The 26,871-nt window shown below is 40.8% G+C and overlaps 1 protein-coding gene across 4 annotated transcripts in view; it reads left to right on the top strand.

The window, feature by feature from the left end:
- ATP10A (ATPase phospholipid transporting 10A (putative)) overlaps nt 1–26,871 on the top strand; it is a 161,656-nt gene that overhangs the window by 83,807 nt on the left and 50,978 nt on the right. For 3 of the 4 annotated variants that reach the window (XM_043492158.1, XM_038413442.2, XM_043492203.1), the window contains exons 4-7: nt 9,212–9,318; nt 9,417–9,548; nt 18,380–18,510; nt 20,223–20,475. In XM_043492158.1, the coding sequence (XP_043348093.1) occupies nt 9,212–9,318; nt 9,417–9,548; nt 18,380–18,510; nt 20,223–20,475 (623 nt within the window). The remainder of the gene's footprint in view (nt 1–9,211; nt 9,319–9,416; nt 9,549–18,379; nt 18,511–20,222; nt 20,476–26,871) is intronic. The other variant, XM_043492250.1, reaches the window with a different exon arrangement.

The raw sequence follows: 26,871 nt of genomic DNA, 5'->3' as shown, positions 1-26,871 counted from the left end.
TAAATTTTAAATAAAAGCTGAAAACCTCACATAATCACATGACTCCAGAAGCCTGGGGCTTTAAGAAACACCAACTATAGTGAGAGTCAGGGGCGGCTCTATCAATTTTGCCGCCGAACTGCTGCCTCACCCAGAAGATCGGTGGAGCTGCTACCCAAAAGCCACCGCAGCGGGAAGAGCAGTGGAGCTGCCACCGAATTGCTGCCACGGGACATAGGCTGCCGCCCCAAGCACCTGCTTGGAAAGCTGGTGTCTGGAGCCGGCCCTGGTGAGAGTTGGTAATCTCATGTATGTATAAGAGAGTGTTGTAAACGCGCAACATACAAATGTATCTAAAACCATGGTGCAAATCAGTTTTGCCATCATAAAAAATAAATAAATGTAAAGCTAGTGATAGGGGGACATCCAAAAGTTAGAAGTGCATTTCAGAATAAAATTTTGATGCCTCTTTCTCAGTGGCCTGCTGCAATCAACCTTCCCCAGCAGAACCTGCCACACATTTTCCTCTGAGCAAATCCCCATCCCCTTTATCTGTTGTTATCATCTTGTGTGGAATAAACTGGTGGTCTGCTACTCCCCTCCAGAGGCCCACTCTCCTCTCTATTGTTTTCAAAGAGAAGGCCACTGCCTCCCCTCCCAAAGTCAGCATGGTCTCTGGTGGTAGTGCTCCCCTGCATACAACATCTGGGAATCTGCTTTAAAGGCCCTTGAGGCAAGCAGACCCCCATATGCCCTGGTGAGTAATTGCCAGGGAAAGCTCAAGGTTCAAGCCAATGGAAAAGTAATTTTGTAAAAAGTAAATTAAAAGTAAAAAGTAATTTAAATGATTTTCCTATATTTTTTTTCTTTTGGATGAATTAGAAGGCACACACACTATCCAGACACTCTCACTGGTAAATAAGTCAAACTGACTTGTGCTAATCCTCCTGACTACAAGGGTTAGGCTCAGCGAGTCAAAGATTCGGAAAACATACCAAGTGACTTCATCCGTTTGACTTCTACCATGTAATCAATTCCAGTTCAAAATTAGAAATATACTATTAAAAGCTTCTCAAAGTATTCAGACCCAGATAATGCAAACCCTTCCCTGCCCAGTTTAGAAATCTTTATCAATACAAACAGTTTTGTAAAAAACAAAAATAACAACAAAAAGCAACAATAAACACTGCACGGTTGTGGAAGATCTTCATATTTTAAAAACAGACGAATTCAGAGAGATTTTAATTTCACACTGAATGCTTCATCTGGCAGTAGCAGCAGGAATCACAAGCATGCAGACATTTTACAGGATTGCTGGATATTTGTTTATAGCCTTTCAACTACTGAGAAAACAATGACAACCCCTCAATATATTTTTCAGGATATCTGAAAAACATGGGGTAGGAAGCGAGAGGAAGCATTTTCTATCTTTTTGTGTGTGTGTTGATACAGTATTGATACATCACCCTATTGATCCCACTCTAGCAAATGGGATACAAGGCAAACAAACAGAAAAAAGCAGAAGTTAGTTGGAGACAGGCTCTGTTAAACAAGACTTTTTCCATGCAAATACCTTCTCAATTATGTACTGAAACAATAATTAAATGCAGCTAGTGTAGCCATTTCTCATACTAGGTATGTGCCTGTTCACTAGATGTTTATATGCCACATATTTTGGGATGATGTCCATGTGAAAAATTGCAGACCCATGAAACATATTGTATTTATCAAGCACTTTTGACCATCTCACCTACACTCTGCTCACTAATCCATTTTCCTGCAGTCTAGTTCTAACATTCCAAATTTCTGAGCAGCTTCAAAAAGTCACCATTTAAAAAAAAATACAGAGAAAAGTTTCCTTCTTTCCCTCAAAAATCATAGTGGAATGAGTCCCAGGAAGGAGAAAATTCAGTGCTGAACCAGTGCCAGGTTAAAGGTTCAACCCTGCAAAGACAGAAACGGGAGCTCAGCCATCTCCCCAGTGGACACACACAGCAAACACAGCATTTGTGTTTCGCTTGGGAAGGCTAGTTCTCAGACCTGTCTAATTTACAGAGCGCTGGTTTTGAATTTTTTCCATACACATCCCCTAGTTTGTAATTTTCTTTCCTTAAATTTCCATGTCCAAATAGCTCATCATTTTTCTATATACCTAGTGAGTGGATCATTTGTAGGATGGGGTGGGGAAAAGTGGAGGAAAATTAATTTGTTGTATTTCCCCCAGCTCCTCTCTCCCATGGATTAGTTTCCTCCATGTCATTTTCTAAGAGTATGTAGAACACCAGTGGATGACTGTGATTTACTTTGTTATGTACAAATGCAAATTAGTAGCAAATGCTATTTGTTTAGCGATGAGTCAGATGGGGAAAAGTTGCCATAGGATTCAATACTCCAGATGTGGCCTCACCAGTGCTGAATAGAGGGGATAATCACTTCCTTTGATCTGCTGGCAATGCTCCGACTAATGCAGCCCAATATGCCATTAGCCTTCTTGGCAACAAGGACACATTGTTGACTCATATCCAGTTTCTCGTCCACTGTAATCCCCAGAACCTTTTCTGCAGAACTGCCACTTAGCCAGTCAGTCCCCAGGCTCTAGCAGTGCATGGGATTCTTCCGTCCTAAGTGCAGGACTCTGCACTTGTCCTTGTTGAACCTCATCAGATTTCTTTTGGTCCAATCCTCCAAATTGTCTAGGTCACTCTGAACCCTATCCCTACCATCCAGCTTGTCTATCTCTCCCCCCAGTTTAGTACCATCTGCCAACTTGCTGAGGGTGCAATCCATCTCATCATCCAGAATGAAGATGTTGAACAAAACCAGCCCCAGGACCGACCCCCGGGGCACTCTGCTTGATATTGGCTGCTAACTAGACATCGAGCCGTTGATCACTACCCATTGAGCCCGATGATCTAGCCAGATTTCTATCCACCTATAGTCCATTCATGCAATCCACACTTCTTTAACTTGTTGGCAAGAATACCGTGGGAGACCGTATCAAAACTTTGCTAAAGTCAAGGTATATCTCATCCACCACTTTCCCCATTTCCACAGAGCCAATTATCTCATCATAGAAGGCAGTCAGGTTGGTCAGGCATGCCTTACCCTTGTTGAATACGTGATTACTGCTCCTGATCACCTTCCTCTCCTCCAAGTTCTTCGAAATGGATTCCTTGAGGACCTGCTCCATGATTTTTCCAGGGACTGAGGTGAGACTCACCAGTCTCTAGTTCTCTGGATTCTCCTTCTTCCTTTTTTTAAAGATGGGCACTATATTTGCCTTTTTCCAATCATGCGGGACCTCCCCCGATCGCCACGAGTTTTCAAAAATAATGGCCAATGGCTCTGCAATCACATCAGCCAACTCCTTCAGCACTATCGGATGCATCAGATCCGGACCCATGGACTTGTGCATGTCCAGCTTTTCTAACTAGTCCTTAACCTATTCTTTCACCACCGAGGATTGCTCCCTTTCTCCCCATACTGTGCTGCCCAGTGCAGCAGACTGGGAGCTGACGGTGTCTGTGAAGACAGAGGCAAAAACAGCATTGAGTATTTCAGCTTTTTCCACATTGTCTGTCACTAGGTTGCCTCCCCCATTCGGTATGGGTCCCACACTTTCCCTGACCTTCGACTTGTTGCTAATATATCTGTAGAAACCCTTCTTGTTACCCTTTACATCCCTTGCTAGCTGCAATTCCAATTGTGCTTTGGCGTTCCTGATTACACCCCTCCACACTCAAGCAGTATTTTTTTACTCCTCCCAAGTCATTTGTCCAAGTTTCGACTTCTTGTAAGCTTCCTTTTTGGGTTTAAGCTCACCGAAGATTTCTCTGTTAAGCCAAGCTGGTCACCTGCCATATTTGCTATTCCTTCTGCACATCGGATGGTTTGTTCCTGTCCCCTCAATAAGACTTCTTTAAAATACAGCCAGCTCTCCTGGACTCCTTTCCCCCTCATATTAGCCTCCCAGGGGATCCTGCCCAACAGTTTCCTGAGGGAGTTAAACTCTGCTTTTCTGAAGTCCAGAGTCCATATTCTGCTGCTCTCCTTTCTTCTTTTTGTCAGGATCCCGAACTCGACCATCTCATGGTCACTGCTGCCCAGGTTGCCACCCACTTCTATTTCCCCTACCAATTCTTCCCTGTTTGTGAGTAGCAGGTTAAGAGGAGCATGGCCCTAGTTGCTTCCTCCAGCACTTGTACCAGAAAGTTGTCCCCAACACTCTCCAAAAACTTTTTGGATTGTCTGTGCACTGCTGTATTGCTCTCCTAACAGATGTCAAGGTGATTGAATTGCCGTATGAGAACCAGGGACTGTGATCTGGAATTTCTGTTAGTTGTCTGAAAATGCATCACAGACCATGAAATCTGGTCTCCCACCATGAAATCTCGTCTTTTGTATGCTTTTACCCTATTACAGTGGTGGGCAATCTGCAGCCCACGGGCCACATGCGGCCCATCAGGGTAATCCACTGACAGGCCATGAGACCGTTTATTTACATTGACCATCCTCAGGCACGGCAGCCCAGAGCTCCCAATGGCTGCAGTTCACCATTTCCAGCCAATAGGAATGGCAAACCGCGGCCACTGGGTGCTGTGGGCGGCCGTGCCTGCGGGTGGTCAATGTAAACTAACGGTCTTGCGGCCCACGGATTACCATGATGCCCACCACTGCCCTATTCTATACAGATTTCATGGGGAAAACCAGCATTTCTCAAATTGGGGGTTCTGACCCAAAAGGGATTTGCAGGGGGATCACAAGGTTATTTTAAGGGAAGTTGGATATTGCCACGCTTACTTCTGTGCTGACTTAAGAGCTGGGCAGCTGGAGAGTGGTGACTGTTGGCCAGGTGCCCGGTTCTGAAGGCAGCACCCTGCCGGCAGCAGCACAGAAGTAAGAGTGACAATACCATACCACGCTACCCTTACTTCTGCGCTGCTGCTGGCGGCGGCTCTGCCTTCAGAGCTGGGCTCCCGGTCAGCAGCCGCCGCTCTCCAGCCGTCCACCTCTGAAGGCAGTGCCACCGCCAGCAGCAGCACAGAAGTAAGAGTAGCAGTACAACAATCCCACCCCCCCACAATGACCTTGCGATTACCCCCCCCCCGCCAGCTCCTACAATTACAACACCTGACATTTCAGATTTAAATAGCTGCAATCATGAAATGTACAATTTTTAAAATCCTATGACCATAGCCACGGAACTTGGTAGGGCCCTAGTTATAACTGTATATACAAGTTTGTAGTGAACAGTGTATATATATTGCAGTGCGCTGTCATTAACATCTGTAAAGAATTTGTGTGGGATATAAAATCACAAACCAGAGCTATTATTTCTCCAGTAGATTTGTGAAAACCAAGTCCACTTATTAACAGGGAAGTTAACTACAATTTGAACACTTTACTGGAAACTTAAGCTAATATCCTGGTAATTCAGAGTCAAGCTGCAGGAGGATTTGGTCTTAAAAAGCAGAGAAGTACTCAGAATAGTAGGATTACTGCAGTCCATTGTGGATAATTTAACAAATTATTCTCCCTTGAGTGTATAAATCTTTTATACATCCCAAATACTTAGACTTCCAAGCTGGCAGTAAATGATTGCTGCTAATTGTGCTGAGCACAAACTTAGGAAGTCCATGATCAAGGGATGGGACAGTGATGAGAGAGGTCAAAAGCAGAATTTTTGTAAATCAGAAATCAATAAAATCAAAACATGTTCTGCTATCTTAGAACTGCTGAGGGGAATTCTCTACTAGAGTGTCAGAAACCATTTGTGCTTCAAAGTTGCAAACTCGGGGTAATCTTACCAGTTTCTTTTCCTTCTTTCCTCCGTTCTGATCTCTTGCCAGATATTGTTACTGCTGTAGCTATAACATATCTAAAATCCACACCTTCCCACTGCTAAACACTTGGCAATACCATGGTTCTTTCTCTCACCTGGTCATCTAAATCAGATTGCAAACTCTTTGAGGGAGGGAGTGTGTTTTCTTTTTTTCTGTGTAATGCTCTGAGCAGCCCCTTACTCTGAGAGTGGTCTCAGGGTTTTCACAGATTAAGTGTTGCCAATTCTGGTGATTTTACTGCTAGTCTCATGATATTTGGTGTGGTTCTTAAAGCCACAGCTCCTAAAGCCATGTGATAAGGTTTAGAATCTTCAGCATTTGTTTTTAAAAAGCACAAGTTTCTAGCACTCAAGGTTGTGAAGAAAAGCATGAACACATGACACAAGTGCATCTTAAAGGCTCATGAACCAAAGACAAATAAAAAGAACCCAATTTTTAAATGAAAAAAATCACGATGTTTTAGCCAATTTCATGATTTGGGGGGCCTAGTTCATGTTTTTTTTAAATGCTCAGGATTGGCAATACACGGTGTTAAACTGTACCATACTTTAGGGTAGCAAAATCTACTACACAAAATAACATATAGAAAAATAAACATAAAAATAAAGTTTGAGGCTGCAACAGTAGTTAGATATTAGTTTTATTCTAGTGCATTCAGTTTCTCAAAATTTCTCTTTATTTATTAGCTTTGCATTCCAAATTGTTTTGAAAAATTAAGAATTCTACTTTCAGTGCTATTTATATGAATGCACAGTAGTTAAAATATTTCCAATTTTCCTTCACCATCTGCTCTGCAGCATTAAGATACTGGAGTCTGTTATGTGGAATTTCATTCATACACAGCAGGTCTATAAAAGTTATTTGACTTTTCTTCCCCCCCCCCACCCCCTAAGCAATGTTACAGTGCTACTGATGTAAGAAGTTATTTTTTTATTCTTAATATTTCCCTTGTGGCAATCCATTCTCCCAAGCATTTTCCCCCTGTTTCTCTGATGTAATTGCAGGTTTTGTCAGTACACAAATAACAAACAATAAGTACTCAGCTAGGATAGATGTTATTTTGTTTACTAACTGTTTCTCATATATCCTGATGCCCCACTTTTTTTTCTGTTTGGTTTCAGTGGTCAGTTGTTTTTAGAGGCTGCTATTATTACCACTTAGTGGTTAATTTGAAATATCTTAAACTTATTATATTTACCTGGATACAAAGAACATCCAGATTTCCACATATCCCACGCTGTGGAGAAAACTCAATGAAAATAACAGACTGTTTGGGATTGCTAGAGGTACATCCGTGCATACAAATGCAGATGTAGAAAACTTCCTGATTTCTGTGCAGGTCATTGCAGAGAAGAAAAGAGTGTTCACTGAAGAACTTTTTTCATTTTGTCTCTTTGGTGGTGAAGTTGTTGCATGATATTGGATTATTTACTCTCCATCTACTAGAAATGTTTACTGCTTTGCAATTAAGCTTTTCTCGAGAGCATTGTATGCTTTTACAAAAGGATTTGGGAATGGGAAACATCCGAAGCAACTTTCAAACATGAGAGGGGTACAGAACACTGAACCTGTGTGCTAGCTTGGTTAAAACTTTAAAAAACACAGTATGGTAGGGTTGATTCTGCTATGTCATGCCAAATCAGTTCAGAACAGTAGTACTGAAGAGACATTCTTCAGAGTGTGGTGGCAGTTACAAAGTTTAAGTTCTTGTGGGCTTGGCTTCCGTGGTCAGGATGAAGTATTAGGATCCAAAAGCTATGGAAGAGATTTGGGGATTTTTGAGTTAATATTGCCGTTTGATCCATGTCTGGCTGACCACCTTGCTAAATTTGGACAGAAGAGGAAAGCCATCCTACCTGCCCTCAACTGTAGGTGACAAATTCATTGAATTGATGAGAAAGAAAATTAAAACCACCATAGTAAGAGAATTGCAGCAAGCCAAGTATTTCTCTGTAATTGTTGATTCACCACCTGATGTAGCGCTTGTAGACCAGCTCACATTCATTTTCTGATTTCTCATTCAGAGGGCCAGATAATTGGGTTTCGGCCACTTGAGAACCACACAGGAGCAAACCTGGCTAAAGCTGTGCTGGCTATGATAAATAACCTAGGTTTGGATGTGTCTAACAGCTGTGGGCAATTGTATGATAATGCTAGTGATACAACTGATCGTTACAATAGTCTGGAGGCCCATCTGTCACAGAAAACCCACCAAAGGACTATGTGCTGCACATTCCCTAAATGTAATTGGAGTCAGCAGTGTTAACAATTGCTCAGATGCACATATTTGATAGAAAACTATTTTCCACAAATGCTGACATGAGCCAGAGATTATTGATTCTTGGCTGTTCAACTGAAGAAGAGCTCTAAGTTGTTTAAAAGCTTGTCTCTTTCACCAGCAGAAGTTGCTACAATAACCAATTACCTCACACACCTCTGCTCCCCTATAGTGAATTCATTATCTTTTTTCTCTGTCAGTGCTTGCATGGAATAGCTAGGGCATTTAATTTCTAAATTCATGTACAATATCAAGCCAGCCGTGTTTTCTGGGATCCTGTTAGCTATGAATTTTTAATTTTTAGCTAAACTTATAATTGTTAATGTCTGACTATGATGCTTGTGTTGTTCCCGTAAGCTGTTAATTCTTTAAATGACATGTTTTTAATCATCTCAGGAAAGTTTAAGTATTTTATAACAGGGTGGGGCTTCAGGATATTCTGTGCCTAGAACCCCAAGAATTCTTAATTTGATCCTGTTTAGCAGGCAGTAAGGAGATCAGAGTGAGGGGGCCAAAGAGAGTAAGGGTGAGTAGGCTGTGGAGGGAATGGAGAAGAGCAAGGAAAAAGGGATCACAGAGTTCCCAGAGACAGAACTGGCCAAAAGGACCTAGGGAATTCAAGAGATTGAGAATTGGAAAGGGGAAAAGAAAAATTCACTGGTAAGAAAATAAAAAAAACCCAGAACGATACAGGATACTTATACAAATATTTTGTAGAACTCTTCAAAAATAATCTTTATAGTACTCTAAGTGCAAAACTCAACTCAGGAGTACAGCCACAATTTGAACTTATATAATTATAAAGTACATGCCATTTATTCTTTATAGAGCAGTCAGTAAAAAATACGTAGTGCAGTCATCTTGCTCTCACTTGTGCACATACATCCTTCGCTTCCCTTTCATTGGACCCAAATATATCCTCCATGGAATATCTGTGGTGTCAAGACTGCTTGTGAATCCCAGAGTTCTTTGTCTTCAGACAAGTGTATGGGGATCTGACTATTTAAGCTTTGGGGATAATCCGCTGATTTGTTTTACTCAGTGGGGATGTGATTCAGTAACTGAAAGTTTTGATTCTCTGTGTCGAGTTCTGTTATTAAATCTTTTGCAGTGTACATACAAGTGGGAAAAAGGATGCACTATATAAAGAAAACCTTTTGTTGCGTGGATGTACTGTTAGGAACACAGAAGAGGTTACAGGGATAGTAATCTATGCAGGTAAAAGACAGCTTTTCTCTTTGACTTTACATGTTCACTTGATACTTCCTTAGACTATCAACAAATATCTATATTGTTTAATGTAATTGCTTCTGCAGGGCATGAGACAAAAGCTTTTTTAAATAACAGTGGACCACGTTACAAGCGCAGTAAGCTTGAAAGACAGATGAATACTGATGTCCTTTGGTGTGTCCTCATACTTATAGTCATGTGTCTATTTTCAGCCATAGGTAAGTCCTCTTTAAAAATAAAAGTTAAGGACCAAACTCTATCCTAAGAGTCACATGCTTTGCTTTAAAAATTCAGAAATGTATATCTTCTGTCTCTTGATTCATGTAGCTACTTCTTTTCTATGTAAAGTGTTTGTTTCTATGTGTTGTTGGGGGTTTTTTGGTAGGAAACATCAGCTTAGTACATAAGCACATCCAAATAGTAATCTTTTAATAACAATCAACTATATACCATTACAAGACCAAATCAGACAACTATTGGGTCAGGCTCTGTCACCTTCAGTAGCAATGAGTAGTACCCTACTTCAAAAGTAGTATCTTTGAAATCAACTCATCATGACTAAGGGTGGCAGAATTTGGCACATACTTTCTTGCCAAGGTAATATATGAACACGGAGTAAACATAACTAGTACAATACCATTCACCTAGCTCTATTAGATGAAAACAGGGACTCATAATATACAATATTAACCCACCATACTTAAGTATCCAAACTTATAATATTAAAAATTATATAAAGTCCAAATTCAAAGGACAAGTCAAAGAAAAGACTACCATTGACTTCAATGGAATTGTTACTGGCATCAAAAATTTTAACAAAAATAGAGTGGCAGGGGTAAGTTTGTTTGGGTTCTGGTTAGAGTGTGTGTGTGTGTGTATTGGTCTCTGTCTGAGAATTTGGTGTAAAGGTTTGTTTGCAAAACATTTCTTTAGCTATTGCTTTTGAATTCCATAGTTTGTAATGTTTGGGTTTTGTTTTGGTTGTGTGTAATACATAAGTTCTGGAATTTTTCTTGGCAACCTTAAATGTATTTTACCAAAATTTCTGTGTTATTTTAATACCCTTAATTGTGTCTTTTTCCATCTGTTGATACCCTTTTTAAAGATGAAAGTTGAGGGTCAAACTATTATTATGCTCTTTGTTCCCACTGAGTTCAATGGGCACCTTGCATATCCAAAACCAGCATTTCATCCTAATGATTTCCAATTTGTTTTAGAGTAGAATCCGAGTAACAGAAGTGGGTTTTTTTTCTTGTTGTTTCTTTTTTGCCAATTGTTAAAATGAGTTGTAACTTTCCCCATAACTTTCTTATCAATATTGTCTATAAAATATTAACTAAAATGATAGGCCAAGATTTGAAAAAGTGACTAGAGATCTGGGAATACTCAATTTTGGGCTGTCCAGCTTGAATCACCTTGAGAAGGGCCATGGTTTTTCAGAGTGCTGAGTACCCACCCTCTGAAAGCCAAGCCCTTTTAAGACATCTCCATAAGTTGGGAATTTGTGGCATCTAAAATCACTAGGTCTTTTGAAAATCAGAACATTTAGTAAAAATAAACTTGATATAGTCCATTGCAAGTGCAGAATATTTAGCATTTTTACTCTAGATTATTAAAAATAGCTATAGACATATCAGAGCATAAATAATATAAAGCTTTGCACTGCTGCAAAATATTTAGTGAGACAATGTCATTTTTATTTATAGTTATTTCAGTGTGGGACCAGGGGCAGTTTAGAAACTTATAGATTCATAGATACTAAGGTCAGAAGGGACCATTCTGATCATCTAGTCCGACCTCCTGCACAGCGCAGGCCACAGAATCTCACCCACCCACTCCTATGAAAAACCTCACCCATGTCTGAGCTATTGAAGTCCTTAAATCATGGTTCAAAGACTTGAAGGAGCAGAGAAGCCTCCCTCAAGTCAACCATGCTCCATGCTACAGAGGAAGGCGAAAAACCTCCAGGGCCTCTCCAATCTGCCCTGGAGGAAAATTCCTTCCCGACGCCAAATATGGCAATCAGCTAAACCCTGAGCATATGGGCAAGATTCACCAGCCAGATACCCAGGAAAGAATTTTCTATAGTAACTCAGATCCCATCCATCTAATATCCCATCTCAGGGGATTTGGCCTATTTACCCTGAATATTTAAAGATCAATTACTTACCACTGACTTCCTGAGGAAACTACAGTCCATTGGTGATCTTCCTAAAAACACCATCCTAGCCACTATGGATGCAGAAGCCCTCTACACCACCATTCCACACAAAGATGGACTACAAGCCGTCAGGAACAGTATCCCCGATACTGTCACGGCTAACCTGGTGGCTGAACTTTGTGACTTTGTCCTGACCCATAACTATTTCACATTTGGTGACAATGTATACCTTCAAATCAGCGGCACTGCGATGGGTACCCGCATGGCCCCACAGTATGCCAACATTTTTATGGCTGACTTAGAACAACGCTTCCTCAGCTCTCGTCCCCTAATGCCCCTACTCTACTTGCGCTACATTGATGACATCTTCATCATCTGGACCCATGGAAAAGAAGCTCTTGAGGAATTCCACCATGATTTCAACAATTTCCATCCCACCATCAACCTCAGCCTGGACCAGTCCACACAAGAGATCCACTTCCTGGACACTACGGTGCTAATAAGCGATGGTCACATAAACACCACCCTATATCGGAAACCTACTGACCGCTATTCCTACCTACATGCCTCTAGCTTTCATCCAGATCATACCACTCAATCCATTGTCTACAGCCAAGCGCTACGATATAACCGCATTTGCTCCAACCCCTCAGACAGAGACAAACACCTACAAGATCTCTATCATGCATTCCTACAACTACAATACCCACCTGCTGAAGTGAAGAAACAGATTGACAGAGCCAGAAGAGTACCCAGAAGTCACCTACTACAGGACAGGCCCAACAAAGAAAACAACAGAACGCCACTAGCCATCACCTTCAGCCCCCAACTAAAACCTCTCCAACGCATCATCAAGGATCTACAACCTATCCTGAAGGACGAGCCATCACTCTCACAGATCTTGGGAGACAGTCCAGTCCTTGCTTACAGACAGCCCCCCAATCTGAAGCAAATCCTCACCAGCAACCACACACCACACAACAGAACCACTAACCCAGGAACCTATCCTTGCAACAAAGCCCGTTGCCAACTCTGTCTACATATCTATTCAGGGGATACCATCAGAGGGCCTAATCACATCAGCCACACTATCAGAGGCTCGTTCACCTGCGCATCTACCAATGTGATATATGCCATCATGTGCTAGCAAAGCCCCTCTGCCATGTACATTGGCCAAACTGGACAGTCTCTACGTAAAAGAATGAATGGACACAAATCAGACGTCAAGAATTATAACATTCAAAAACCAGTTGGAGAACATTTCAATCTCTCTGGTCACTCGATCACAGACCTAAGAGTGGCTATCCTTCAACAGAAAAGCTTCAAAAACAGACTCCAACGAGAGACTGCTGAATTGGAATTAATTTGCAAACTGGATACAATTAATTTAGGCTTGAATAGAGACTGGGAATGGATGAGTCATTACACAAAGTAAAACTATTTCCCCATGGTATTTCTCCCTCCCACCCCACCCCCCACTGTTCCTCTGATATTCTTGTTAACTGCTGGAATTAGCCTACCTTGCTTGTCACCATGAAAGGTTTTCCTCCTTTCCCTCCCCCCCGCCGCTGCTGGTGATGGCTTATCTTAAGTGATCACTCTCCTTACAGTGTGTATGATAAACCCATTGTTTCATGTTCTCTGTGTGTGTGTATATAAATCTCTCCTCTGTTTTTTCCACCAAATGCATCCGATGAAGTGAGCTGTAGCTCACGAAAGCTTATGCTCTAATAAATTTGTTAGTCTCTAAGGTGCCACAAGTACTCCTTTTCTTTTTGCGAATACAGACTAACACGGCTGCTACTCTGAAACCTGTAATTACTTACCAAAATCCCATTATCCCATCATACCATCTCCTCCATAAACTTATCGAGTAGAATCTTAAAACCAGATAGATCTTTTGCCCCCACTGCTTCCCTTGGAAGGTTATTCCAAAACTTCACTCCTCTGATGGTTAAAAACCTTCGTCTGATTTCAAGTCTAAACTTCCTGGTGGCCAGTTTATACCCATTTGTTCTTGTGTCCACATTGGTGCTGAGCTGAAATAATTCCTCTCCCTCTCCTATATTTATCCCTCTGATATATTTATAGAGAGCAATCATATCTCCCCTCAACCTTCTTTTAGTTAGGCTAAACAAGCCAAGCTCCTTAAGTCTCCTTTCATAAGACAAGTTTTCCATTCCTCGGATCATCCTAGTAGCCCTTCTCTGTACCTGCTCCAGTTTGAATTCATCCTTTTTAAACATGGGAGACCAGAACTGCACACAGTATTCTAGGTGAGGTCTCACCAGTGCCTTGTATAATGGTACTAAAACCTCCTTATCCCTACTGGAAATGCCTCTCCTGATGCATCCCAAAACCGCATTAGCTTTTTTCACAGCCATATCACATTGGCAGCTCATAGTCATCCTATGATCAACCAATACTCCAAGGTCCTTCTCCTCTTCCGTTACTTCTAATTGATGCGTCCCCAACTTATAACTAAAATTCTTGTTATTAATCCCTAAATGCATAACCTTACACTTCTCACTATTAAATTTCATCCTATTACTATTACTCCAGTTTACAAGGTAATCCAGATCCTCCTGTATAATATCCCGATCCTTCTCCGAATTGGCAATACCTCCCAGCTTTGTATCATCTGCAAACTTTATTAGCACACTCCTACTTTTTGTGCCAAGGTCAGTAATAAAAAGATTAAATAAGATTGGTCCCAAAACCGATCCCTGAGGAACTCCACTGGTAACCTCCCTCCAACCTGACAGTTCGCCTTTCAGTAGGACCCGTTGCAGTCTCCCCTTTAACCAATTCCTTATCCACCTTTTGATGTTCATATTGATCCCCATCTTCTCCAATTTAACTAATAATTCCCCATGTGGCACGGTATCAAATGCCTTACTGAAATCTAGGTAAATTAGATCCACTGCATTTCCTTTATCTAAAAAATCTGTTACTTTTTCAAAAAAGGAGATTAGGTTGGTTTGGCACGATCTACCTTTTGTAAAACCATGTTGTATTTTGTCCCATTTACCATTGACTTCAATGTCCTTAACTAATTTCTCCTTCAAAATTTTTTCCAGGACCTTGCATACTACAGATGTCAAACTAACTGGCCTGTAGTTACCCGGATCACTTTTTTTTCCTTTCTTAAAAATAGGAACTATATTAGCAATTCTCCAATCAGTCGGTACTACTCCTGAGTTTACAGATTCATTAAAAATTCTTGCTAATGGGCTTGCAATTTCAGGTGCCAATTCCTTTAATATTCTTGGATGAAGATTATCTGGGCCCCCCGATTTAGTCCCATTAAGCTGCTTCAGTTTTGCTTCTACCTCTGATATGGTAATATCTACCTCTATATCCTCCTTCCCATTTGTCATGCTACCTTTATCCCCAAGATCCTCTTTAGCCTTATTAAAGACTGAGGCAAAGTATTTGTTTAGATATTGGGCCATGCCTAGATTATCTTTAACCTCCACTCCATCCTCAGTGTTAAGCGGCCCCACTCCTTCTTTCTTAGTTTTCTTCTTATTTATATGGCTATAGAACCTTTTACTATTGGTTTTAATTCCCTTTGCAAGGTCCAACTCTACTCAACTTTTAGCCTGTCTCACTTTATCCCTACATGTTCTGACCTCAATTAGGTAGCTTTCCTTGCTGATCCCTCCCATCTTCCACTCCCTGTATGCTTTCTGCTTCTTCTTAATCACCTCTCTAAGATGCTTGCTCATCCAGCTTGGTCTACAACTCCTTCCTATGAATTTTTTCCCCTTTCTTGGGATACAGGCTTCTGATAGCTTCTGCAGTTTTGATTTAAAGTAATCCCAGGCCTCCTCTACCTTTAGATCCATAAGTTCTTCAGTCCAATCCACTTCCCTTACTAATTTCCTTAATTTTTGAAAGTCAGCTCTTTTGAAATCAAAAACCCTAGTTGCAGATTTATTTTGTTAATCCTTCCATTTAGTTTGAACTGAATTAGCTCATGATCACTTGAGCCAAGATTGTCCCCTACAACCATTTCTTCTATGAGGTCCTCGCTACTCACCAAAATTAAATCTAAAATGGCATCCCCTCTAGTCGGTTCAGCAACTACTTGATGAAGGAATCCATCAGCTATCGCATCTAGGAAAATCTGAGCCCTATTATTATTACTAGCACTGGTCCTCCAGTCTATATCTGGGAAGTTAAAGTCTCCCATGATCATGCAGTTTCCATTAGTATTTACTTTATTAAAGACATTAAAAAGGGCTCTCTCCATATCCAAATTAGATCCCGGAGGTCTATAGCACACCCCAAGCACTACCGTAGGAGAGGCTTTACTAGTTATCTTCCCCAATGTAATTTTTGCCCAGACGGACTCTGTCTTATCCATTGCATCGCTTCTTATTTCTTTACATTCTACCTCATCATTGATATACAATGCTACTCCACCCCCTTTACCTTTGTTTCTGTCTTTCCTAAAGAGCACATACCCTTCAATACCTGTAGTCCAGTCATGACTACTATTCCACCATGTTTCTGTTATCCCTATAATATCTGGTTTCACTTCCTGCACCAGTAGCTCTAGTTCCTCCATTTTGTTACCTAGACTCCTCGCATTGGTGTACAAACATCTTAATTTTTGCTGTTTGGCCTCGCTCACATTTTGTACCCTATTAGGCACAGTCATTCTACAGCCAGTATAACCTATTAGACTAGTATCCACACCGCCCTCGCTCCTTATATATATTCTCCTACCCACGGCTGTATCCTTTCTTACTTCATCTTCTTCCCTCTCAATGCTAAAATCCGGCGTGGAGATTTCCTGGACATCTCCCAAACATCTCCCCCTAATTCCTAGTTTAAAGCTCTCTTTATCAGTTGTGCCAGCCTTGATCCTAGAAGTGTATTTCCTTCCCTACTCAGATGAAGTCCATCCCGAGAGAACTGTCCTCTGTCCGTGAATGCCTCCCAGTGGCCATACATCCCAAAGCCCTCCTTATAGCACCACTGCCTAAGCCATCTGTTGACAGTCATAATCTTGTCACACCTTTGTTGCCCTTCTCTAGGAACAGGAAGGATCCCGCTAAAGATCACCTGAGCCTCAATTTCCTTAAGCGTCTTCCCCAGCCTAGCATAGTGTCCCTTAATACTTTCCAGAGAGAATCTAGCTGTATCATTTGTTCCCACATGAAGGATAATTAGGGGATTCTTTCCCGCTCCCTTTAGGATCCTTTTCAACCTCAGGTCTACATCCCGTATCTTAGCACCTGGAAGACAGCACACCCTTCTATTCTCAGGATCAGCTCTAGTTACAGGCCTGTCTATTCTTCTCAATAAAGAGTCCCCGATCACATAGACCTGCCTTTTCCTGATGACAGTGCTATTCTCCAGTCTCTCCCCTGTTCCCTCTGGCTGCAAGTTCTTTCCATTCCTATTTTCCCTTACAATCTTCTTCAACCCATCCTGTATCCTCCTGGGGCTCATATTTGGTGTAGTCTCCCTTGACTCTTCCCCTTTTTCTATAGGACTAGCCTCTCTTCTTTTCTTCCTTACCCTTCCACCTTCAACAAGTACCTGCTGAGCCCCTTCTTCATTTTCCAACTCTGCAAACCTGTTCCTAAGCTCTATTTCTCCTTCACTAGCCCATCTTTTCCTCTGCCTGGTTCTTTGAGTCACATGTTTCCACTGACCACTTTCCTCACCCAGTCTCTCCTCAAAATTCCCCAGCCCTGCTTCCATCTGTGAGTCTGAGCTTTTCCCTTCAGATACCTCATATCTTTGCTCCATCATCTGCTCAAACCCCTTCCTAAACTCAACCAGACTTTCCACCTGCATCTCCAAACCTCGGATCTTTTCCTCCATCAGCTCTATCAGATGACATTTCATGCAGAAAAAACTCTTACCGGTTCCCCCCTCCAGGATCATGTACATACCACAGCTTCCACATCCAGTCATCCTCAATGTGTCTTTCACTACAGGAGTCACTCCCACAGCTGCATCTGTATCTGTCATCTCCTTCCCACCTAAATCCTGTTAATCTGGGAAACAGAAGCCACACCAAAAAGACCACCCCCCCAGCAAAAGCAGACCCCAAACAAGCACCACAATCCAAACTCCCCTTACAAACTCCCACTCAAACTCGCCTGTTTAGAGCTCTGTTTGCTAGCTCCTGTGCCGCTGCAGCTGTCTGTGATAGATTTGCCTTACACTTGATAGAGGTGCCTTACAAAGGATTTTTTTTAATGGGCTTTACTTCTTTTTTGTTGCTTTATGACATATAAAGAATAGGGCCTGAAAGATTGTTAGGTTTTGGGGAGGGGGTGGGTATTAAGATTTTGAGGTTTTTAAGCTTATTTTTAAAATGAATATCAGAAATATCAACTCAGGTCTTTCCTGGCTGGGATGGCAGGACCTGTTGTATGTCTCAGAGGATATGTTTAATTTTTCTCACACCCTAATTAAAAGGGTGGGACTGCCATATCTTTGGTAAAGACATCACTTCTCCAAAATGTTAATACTTTCCTTGCATTAAATAGGAACTAACAAAGAAAGACAATAAACAAAGAGATTGAAATAGTCTGACTAAAATCTCTTCCCCTCTTAGTTGCTCAGCTTCTATTCCTTTGACTTTTGTGATGGCCACCTTTTCACTAGTTCTCCAGTCATCATGGTGTCTTCCAGGGCAGACAGGACTTAAGTTTTCAATGTAGAAAATGCATATTAAAAAAAACATTTCAGGCCCTTCTCATAAATCATAACAAAGTAGGAAAAGGCACAAGCCCCCTCCCCTTTTTTTCCTTTGCAGATCACTTTTAAGGACAAATGCATACAAAATAAACCAATGCAGTGGGTTTTTTAATTTCTTGATGTTAATTTAAGTTTTTGTTTATTTAAATTTTTCTGCAGGTCATGGCCTATGGGTGTGGCAATATGGTGAGAAGAAACCAGTTTTTGATGTTCCCGGGCTTGATGGCAACTATTTATCCCCAGTTCTAGCTGCAGTATATTTATTTTTGACAATGATAATAGTTTTTCAGGTAACAATGTTGTCCATACTAGTTCCTGTATTTACAGTTTACTGATTTTAATAATTATATAAAGAGAAAGAGAGCACAACTTCTCTGACCAAGGAACTTGAAGAGCTAATTAAGTGTTTAAAATACAATACAATTAGATATCATACAATTAAAGCATGAAAAATGAAGAATAAAATATTATGTATCCAGAAAAATAAAGAAGCCTCATTAATGTGCTAATGGTGACCAAAATGAAAAGAGCTCTGAAAAAATCAGTGGACTGATGCTCCAAATTGTCTTCCCTCCATTGCCTTTAGTGGAGCTGTGACAATTCACACCTGCTGAGGTTCCATCCAGGTGTGTTGTTTTTTTAACAAGCAAGATGGGTTAAGATGAGGAGGGTGCCTGTCGGGGAGCAGCAAACTTCACACTCTGTGGGATGCCATGCTGCAAAAGCTCAGTTACCCGCCTATCTTGGAGGACTACCTAGAACCTTGGTGGTGTTGGAATGCAGGTACCTTACCAGGACAAGGTTCATGCTGGAATTTAACCCTTTAATGGCCCCAAACTGTTTAGAATTTGTACAGGAGGTAAATGACTAGAGTTGTCATCATTCAGGGCCTATGCATAGGAGGTGACTGTTGGGTGATACAGGGGGTAGAAAGTCTTCTGATGATGAAGTCTACTATATTGTTGAATACTGTGGTGTGTCAAGAGAAGTGTGGATGTCTATGGCTTTGGGACATGTAAAACTAGAACTGACAGAGCACTAGAAAATAGCATACTAGTGAAGGGAACGATCTTGCACTGAAGAGAGATGGATTAAATAATGGCCTTTGCCATTATGATTTTAATGTATTAAGAGGTTTTTTCTATTAAAGAAAACTCAGAACAGATTTATTTAAGTATGCAGCCTTTACTATAGGTTTTGTTTAAATAACCACACTTGGTTCTTACATATGGACTGCGATTCACCCCACTAGTCTAACTGACCAAGCCTAATTTTGTATATAACCAGAAATTTCTGCACGAAAAAATCTGCAAGGCACATTCAACTAGAAGTGATGTCTTTTGTGTATTTTTGAAAATCCCCAAGAAACTGCTGACAATTTTTTTCAGGAAAACTCTCTTAGCTTAACACTTTGTTCAGGAATTACAAAGTATGTTCTTCATTCAGCTGAACTGCTGCTCAAAAGCTGCAACTGACAACATTGCTTTCTCAGCAGAACCTTCCACCAATCATTCATTTTACCTCTCCTTTTCCTGGAAAGCTAATTTAGTGAAAGCCTGTTATTTACACAGATAAAATTTGGGAGCTATTCATCCATTTTTTGATGCAAGATATTCTTTTGTATTTGCAGGATTCTGATTGTACTGTATGTTCCTCTCCTCCCTCCCTTCTTTTCCTTTCCTAGCTTCTTTCAAGCTCATCTTATTACCCCGAAAACGTTTGCTTCTCTCCAAGCCTTGATAATCACATTTCCAGACATAATTTTGGATTTCAGCTCTACAGTTGCACCATAGGCTTTTCTAATCTGTCCAAGTAAACTCTTTGCAAACATTCTAATTACTTTACAATATTGAATCTGAGCCTATTAAACTCTTTAAGGTACAGTATAGTACATACACTCTTTGTGATTTTAGTCTGCCATAAAGTTGATTCGATTATATCAATTCAATATAATATTTATGCCCCTATTTTCTCCTAATTAGTGTGTTTTTATGTATTTTAGGTTCTGATTCCGATTTCTTTGTATGTATCCATTGAAATAGTTAAAGTATGCCAAGTATTCTTCATTCATCAAGACAAGGATTTATATGATGAAGAGACCGACACTCAGCTACAGTGTCGAGCTTTAAACATCACAGAAGACTTAGGGCAGATGCAGTATATATTCTCAGACAAGACTGGTACTCTTACTGAAAATAAGATGGTTTTCCGAAGATGCACTGTTTCTGGAATAGAGTATTCCCACGATGCTAATGGTGAGCCTTGTTTGCTGTCCAATGGTTTACTTCAGTTTGATTTCAATCACACAGAAAAGTTAATATGATCTTAAAACAAACAACAAATTGTGTAGGATTTATGATATGTGCATCAGACACCACAATGATGGTTGTAAAATTAGCTATAACTTGTTGTCTGTTCATTTCGGAATTGTAATCGTATCAGGAATTCTCTGGGATCTTGAGTGTGTTGTCAAAGTTGCTATTCTCTGCAGTGTGACAGGGCAAGGCCGGATGGCTATAGAAAAGTAGTGGGAGATAGATATATTAGTCCCAGGCTAAACAAATCCCTGTTACCAGGGTAAGTAAATGGCAGTTCCTCCAGGTCAATTAAGACACCTGGAGCCAATTAAGATCTTTCCAGAAGGCAGAGGAGATAGCTAGGTTGATTGGGACACCTGAAGCCAATTAGGGGCTGGCTGAAACTAGTTAAAAGCCTCCCAGTTAGTCAGTTGGGCGCACATGTCAGGAGCTGTAGGAGGAAGCCACGCTGTTGGAGGAACTGAGCAATACAAACCATTTCAGGCGCAAGGAACGAGGCCCTGAGGTAATGGTAAAATAGATATTGAGGAAGTGGGGGCTGCTGTGGGGAAGTGACCCAGGGAATTATACACATCCTATTTCCAAAAAATCAGCTACCATAGCTGCTACTATTAGGGTCCCTGGGCTGGAGCCTGGAGTAGAGGGCGGGCCTGGGCTCCCCCTCTCCACTCCCTGATTAATCACTGAGACTGGGAAATAAGAGAGACTGTGTGAGGGAGGGTTGCTTCTCTTCACCTCCCTTGCTGGTTTATGATGAAAATGGCTCAGTAGGCTGTGACCCTTGCCTCTAGAGAGAGAAGGGCTATGTGGAGGGTCACAGTGAGCCTCTGAGGCTAGCGAAATCCTCCAGGAAGTGTGGCACCCACTGAGACGAGGACAGAGCTTTGTCACAGTAGGTTTATGCTCTGATCCTGCAAAGCATTTAGGAACATGCTTAACTTTAAACACATGAATAGTACCATTGATATCAATGGGACTACACTGGTGGATTTGTCCCTTTAATGTTTAACTTCACTCCAAGATATTCAATTAGTGTCAAGAACGAAAGGTGAACAAGGTTCCTAGTGTGGCTTTCATGTTAACAAAATAGCACAGTCTGTTCTAATAATATTTCATCTGTTTTAGCTTTATCTTGTTCACTTCAGTGCCCCAGTGTGATGGGTATCTCTGAGTTAACATTCTTTTGCTGCCAAATATTGTAACTGAACAGAACATTCTCAAGTTGCTGACTTTTGAAGTATTAAAATGTAATTCATTCCCACAAGGGAATGAAGGTTCCCTTTAGTTGTCACCCATGTGTCATCTCGTCAACCTCTTAAAATTATTAAGTGACTTCCGATTTAGTGTAATTTGTATTAAGTTATTTCCCCCTAATATTTTAGTGGTATCTTTTGGGACTTGAAAGATGTTACATTCTCAGATTTCTTTGCATACTTCATAAATATTGTACAGGCTTTCTAAATGCAGTAATTAAGTTTTTTAACCTGCAGTACATTATTCTTTCCTTGAAGTTCATTTGGAGAGTTCAGCTAACACATCAGAAATGGAATAAGAGAGACTTATTAAAAGTGAACTGTAAACTTAAAAAAGACATTGAAAATTATATGAGATCCCAAGTTAGTAACAGAATATTGTGGAGGCTTAAATTACAGAGTGAATTTACTTTTAAAATAAAATATTTTAAAATAGTAATCATATATTGCACTTGCACAACTTTTCCTAGGAAGAAATCAGTGCACCTAACAGAGATAGTAGGATCTGATTATTAACCCTATGTTACAGAAAAAGAGAAAAAGAGCAGTTGAAACTTCCCCAAGCATTCACAGTGAGTCAGAGTCAGAGACAGAGGTAGAGTTAGAATCTACAGCACATTTCCTGACTCCCAGTTCTGTGCACTAAATATTAGACCATACTGCTTCTATTCATTCTTCTTGTTTATCTGCCACCCTCTGATTTCAGGGCATATTGTGTTCCTTCCAAGAGTTAATGACATTACAGTTAACTAAAACAGTGCAGGAAGAGCAGATTTTATGGGTTAGATTGCATCAGGTGATGCAGCGCAAATACAAAAGCCTAGACTTGGGTCTTGATGGGTAAGTAAAGAAGAAATTAAGTGTCAAATGTTTTATCTTACAATGAATTCTCATTTTCAAGTCTACCCATACTTTTTTTAAGTGATTTGGGATTACAATATAAGTGTTAGAAAATAATAAAAACAAAACAGTGAAACTGACAATATGCAAAATTATCAAAACACAAAGCAAACAAAATACAGTAATGTTTCTTTCTTTACCCTCTCTCATTTATAGGCATCTGTATGCTCACTTGTAATTCTAGTTGGTGCAAAATTTCCAGATCGAAATGTGATTTTTACGTTTACAATTCCTTTAATCATAGTATTTGAATCTTTCATTTTCTCTTCTCTACATAAAGTGATCTTGCACTAATCTGTGTATAAATGGTCATAATTGTCATTGTTTTTATTCTCCACTTCCAGGATCAATGACACAATAAAGAAGTGTTCTCACTCACGTTTTGTAGTGCCTGTTCTCCAGGCTGATTCCCAGGCCCATCCTTTCCATGAAGTGATTCCACTGATAGCTTGTCTTCCCACCTGCTGACTACCCACTCATTTCGGTCACATAAGATCCTGCCTTCAATTTTTTTTCCCGTCATTAAGAATTTCTATAACACTTTATGCTCCAGGGTTTAAATACAAAGGATTTGAGGAAGCCCTTCCATGATACATACCAGAAGCCAGCAATCCCACCAGGTTGTGTTTGGCGTGTATTTAATAACTGATGCTGTCCAGCTGTCAGTTCTGGTTGTGGATTAAAATGAGGTTTAGAGAACTCTCAAATTTGCCACTTATAAAAAGATCCAGTCTTCCCACATATGCAAGTTTAAATCTGATTGAGTACTAAGGACCCAGAAAACCAAACAAAACCCATTGGCCTCCTTGCATAATCTTATCTATTGTTTTTAAAGATCCATGCCTTTTTCTGTTAATCATAGTATTTCTTTCAGTCATAGTAATTTGACACTAGGAACCAAACTGTGAATAGGCTATGAGGTGATGAAATAAATGTAAGACTCATTGCAAGATCTGATTTAAAACTGTTACATCAATGTCATGATTTGGATGCTGAAATCCACAATTCATGTTCTGTTGTGGTGCCTTGCGGGAGCGAATATACTTGGAGTAGAAGTTCTATTCTGAGCATTTTGGTTTGAGCTTGTTATATAGGAATGTAATATGGTGTTACCTGGTAACTCATCTGGGAGATTGGGCATGGTATTCCCAGCTTTGTTCCATGACCTGTGATCTGTTACAAACTTTGTTCACACCCTGAAAATTCATCCAAAGGTTCTGGGTTTTTTTCTGTTCTGTCTAAGTTCTTATATTGCCCTCATCACCACTGTATCTGAGCACCTTCCAGCAGTGCATTAAGCAGCATAAGTAACGATTGTCACATGTGCTTGGTGTATTTTCGCTCATCCTCTTCCCACTGTGAAAATGGCATATACAGTGCAGAATTTTGTTTTGGTAGGATTTTGTTTTTGGATTAATGTATACACTACCCTGTGTTTATGTTAATAAAGGCAAGGTTGAAATGTACCTTGCATTTGAATTGGAAGATGATGAGGTTTGTGATGATCCTTATTTCCCGTGTGGAGTTCATTCCACAGTTTTGACCAGCCCCTGACAAAATCCTGTCTCCAGAATAGACGAGTTTAATCCTTATGGTAGAAAGTTCTATTGTGCCTGAGAAGCAGAACTGTCAATCACAATCTTCATCCCAAAGCTTTAGGAGATCTTTTTAGATATCCTGGGCATAGACTATGGAGAACCTTGAAGATAAGGACTAAAATCTTGAACTTGGCTTCCCACAGAATATCAAGTCAGTATAGGGAGCAGAGGATAGGTTCTCAAGTAGCCTGTGTTGCTGAGAACTGTTCCAGCATTCTGTCTGAGTTGGAGTGTCCTATGGGCTGATGTATCCAGATATATTTCACTGCTGTAGTCCAGATGGGAAGTGACAAAGTTGTGTATAACCAAGTCCAGGTCATCATCAGCTGGTAGAAAGCATTATTCAGGGATGCTGCTATGTGAGAGCTTAGGGTTAGTGGGAAATCCAGGAACACTTCTAAACTACGGACTAAATTGATCAATTGCAAGTGTGTATCTTGAATCAAAGAAGACTGAACCATGTCTGTGAGCTCTTCAGATTGCTTTCCTCAACCCATCAGCATAACCTCTTGCTTGCTTGGATTCAGCTTCAGCCAATTGTGCTTCATCCATGAGCTGATTTTGTCCAAGCATCTTGATGGTCATGATGTGGTTGTAGATGGCAAAGGACAGGCAGAATTGTGTGTCACACAGAATTGTGTGTTGCTAGTACTTAAGTCCCTGTCATTTGATCAGTTCACTGGTGATGCATGTTGAATAGGACAGGAGAGAGAATTGATTCTTGTGGGACTCCACAAATGAGAGGTCTAGTGGTGAGGTGTAATTTTCCATCACTGCTCTTTGGAAACTTTCCACGAGGAAGGACTTAAACCATTATAGCACATTTCCCTGGTCCCCTTTAACTTCTCTAAGGCGGGACAACAGTATCTAATGGTTGACAATATCAGAAGCTCCAGAGAGGTTCAGGAGGATGAGAATGGAAATCTACTCTCTATCCATTGACAGCAGGAGATAATGCATCAGTGTCACTAAAGCTGTTTGCATCCCACATCCTGGGCTGAATCCAGATTGTGCTGGATTTAGGATACTAGCTTCAATTAGATGAGCTTATATAGTTGGCCTTTAGCTAGCTTCTCTATGTACTTCGTCAGGAACAGGAGATTGGATTCTGGCCAGTAGTTAGCTAGTACTGATATCCGAAGTGGGTTTCTTTAGTGTTGGTCAAGCTATTGTGTGTTCAAAGGAGAAAGGAAAGATTTCTTCCCTGAATAAGGCATTGGCTATTTCAGTCAGGAGTGGCACCAGTTGCTCATGATGCCCTTTCACGAGCCGTGAAAGGTGTGACAGACTGATAATATCCTGCAACATTCTGGTCCAACCTTGTGGAAGTAAGATGAACTTTATTGAATTAAGTTAAACCTTACTAAGTTAGGTTTGATACCATTTGGAATCCATTTTATTAAAATTTTTATTAATTGTGTATTTGTTATTGTGGAATAGTACATAACTCCTCTTGGATGAAGGGGATGCTAATGTAAAATTTCTCCAGTTATCTGAAGCCATCCTCTGGGGAGGTATGCATATACTAATTTAAATGGAATTCTCCGGACAAATAAAGGATTTTTGGTTAAATCACCTGGTTTTAAACAGGCTCAGGCCCTTCTTCCTGATCCAGCAAATGGACAGGACCCTTGGTCAATGGAGGGCCCCAATCCTTAAGGAAAGGTGGATGGACTTGGCCTCCTGAGGCCCCATAAGGCTAGGATCTTGTTCTGAGCTGAAATTGTGATGAACTTGAAACCACAAGGAAACCTTTTGGCTGGAGTACTGAAGGACTGACTGTTCCTGCCACAGCCCATGTTAGGGTAGGTTCTTTTATTGTTTTTAATATGTTTTCTCAGTAATGCTTTTTTACCTTAGGAATAAATTAGGCTTGCATAGCAAGAGCTGTGGGGCAATTTATGACTGTGGGCATTCACACTGTTAATCCTCCCTGAAGAGAAAGCTCACAGGTGAGCTTACGCATCCTGTGTCTGCTGGGAATAACACAGTGAAGGCAGGAAACTATGCAACCTGGAAATACCCGGGTCAGAAGGGAGGAAGACACCCAAGAAAGGCAATATCTGAGAATCTGGAAGCTTGAGAGTGGGTACTCTGGCTGAACTGTTGAGGGCTGACCACACAGATGCAGTTGCCTGAACTGTGAGGCATAATTTGGATTCAGGGGCCTTGGGTCAAGACTCCTTCAGGGTTTCCAGTACTTCTTGAGGATTAAATATACTGATCTCTGGGAATGCAGGCAACTTCTTTGTTGGTTAACTTCTTTGTTGGTTAAATCACCAAAGGGGGAACAGATCCAGGCTGTTTGAAAGCCATCCCAAACATGTGTGATATTTTCAGTGATGTAGAGAGGGGTGCCTCTGTCCTTTAACTTGCTTGGGAATTAGGTGGAGTCCATGGGTCTTTGTGGTTGAATCGGGATTAGAGGTCTTTCTTGGTGCCTGGGAGCTTGGAGAGCTCATTAATGAGGTGGTTGGTCTGCACAAGATGTCAGTGAGCTTTGGCTCTGGTCTCTATTGTCAGATGAATGAATTTGAATGAAGATGTGTTATCTGAGGCACCTCTTTTGGATTTGAGATGTG

This window comes from Dermochelys coriacea, chromosome 1, assembly GCF_009764565.3.
Source record: "Dermochelys coriacea isolate rDerCor1 chromosome 1, rDerCor1.pri.v4, whole genome shotgun sequence".
NCBI lineage: Eukaryota > Metazoa > Chordata > Testudines > Dermochelyidae > Dermochelys > Dermochelys coriacea.
This window is presented reverse-complemented; position numbering and strand designations above follow the sequence as displayed.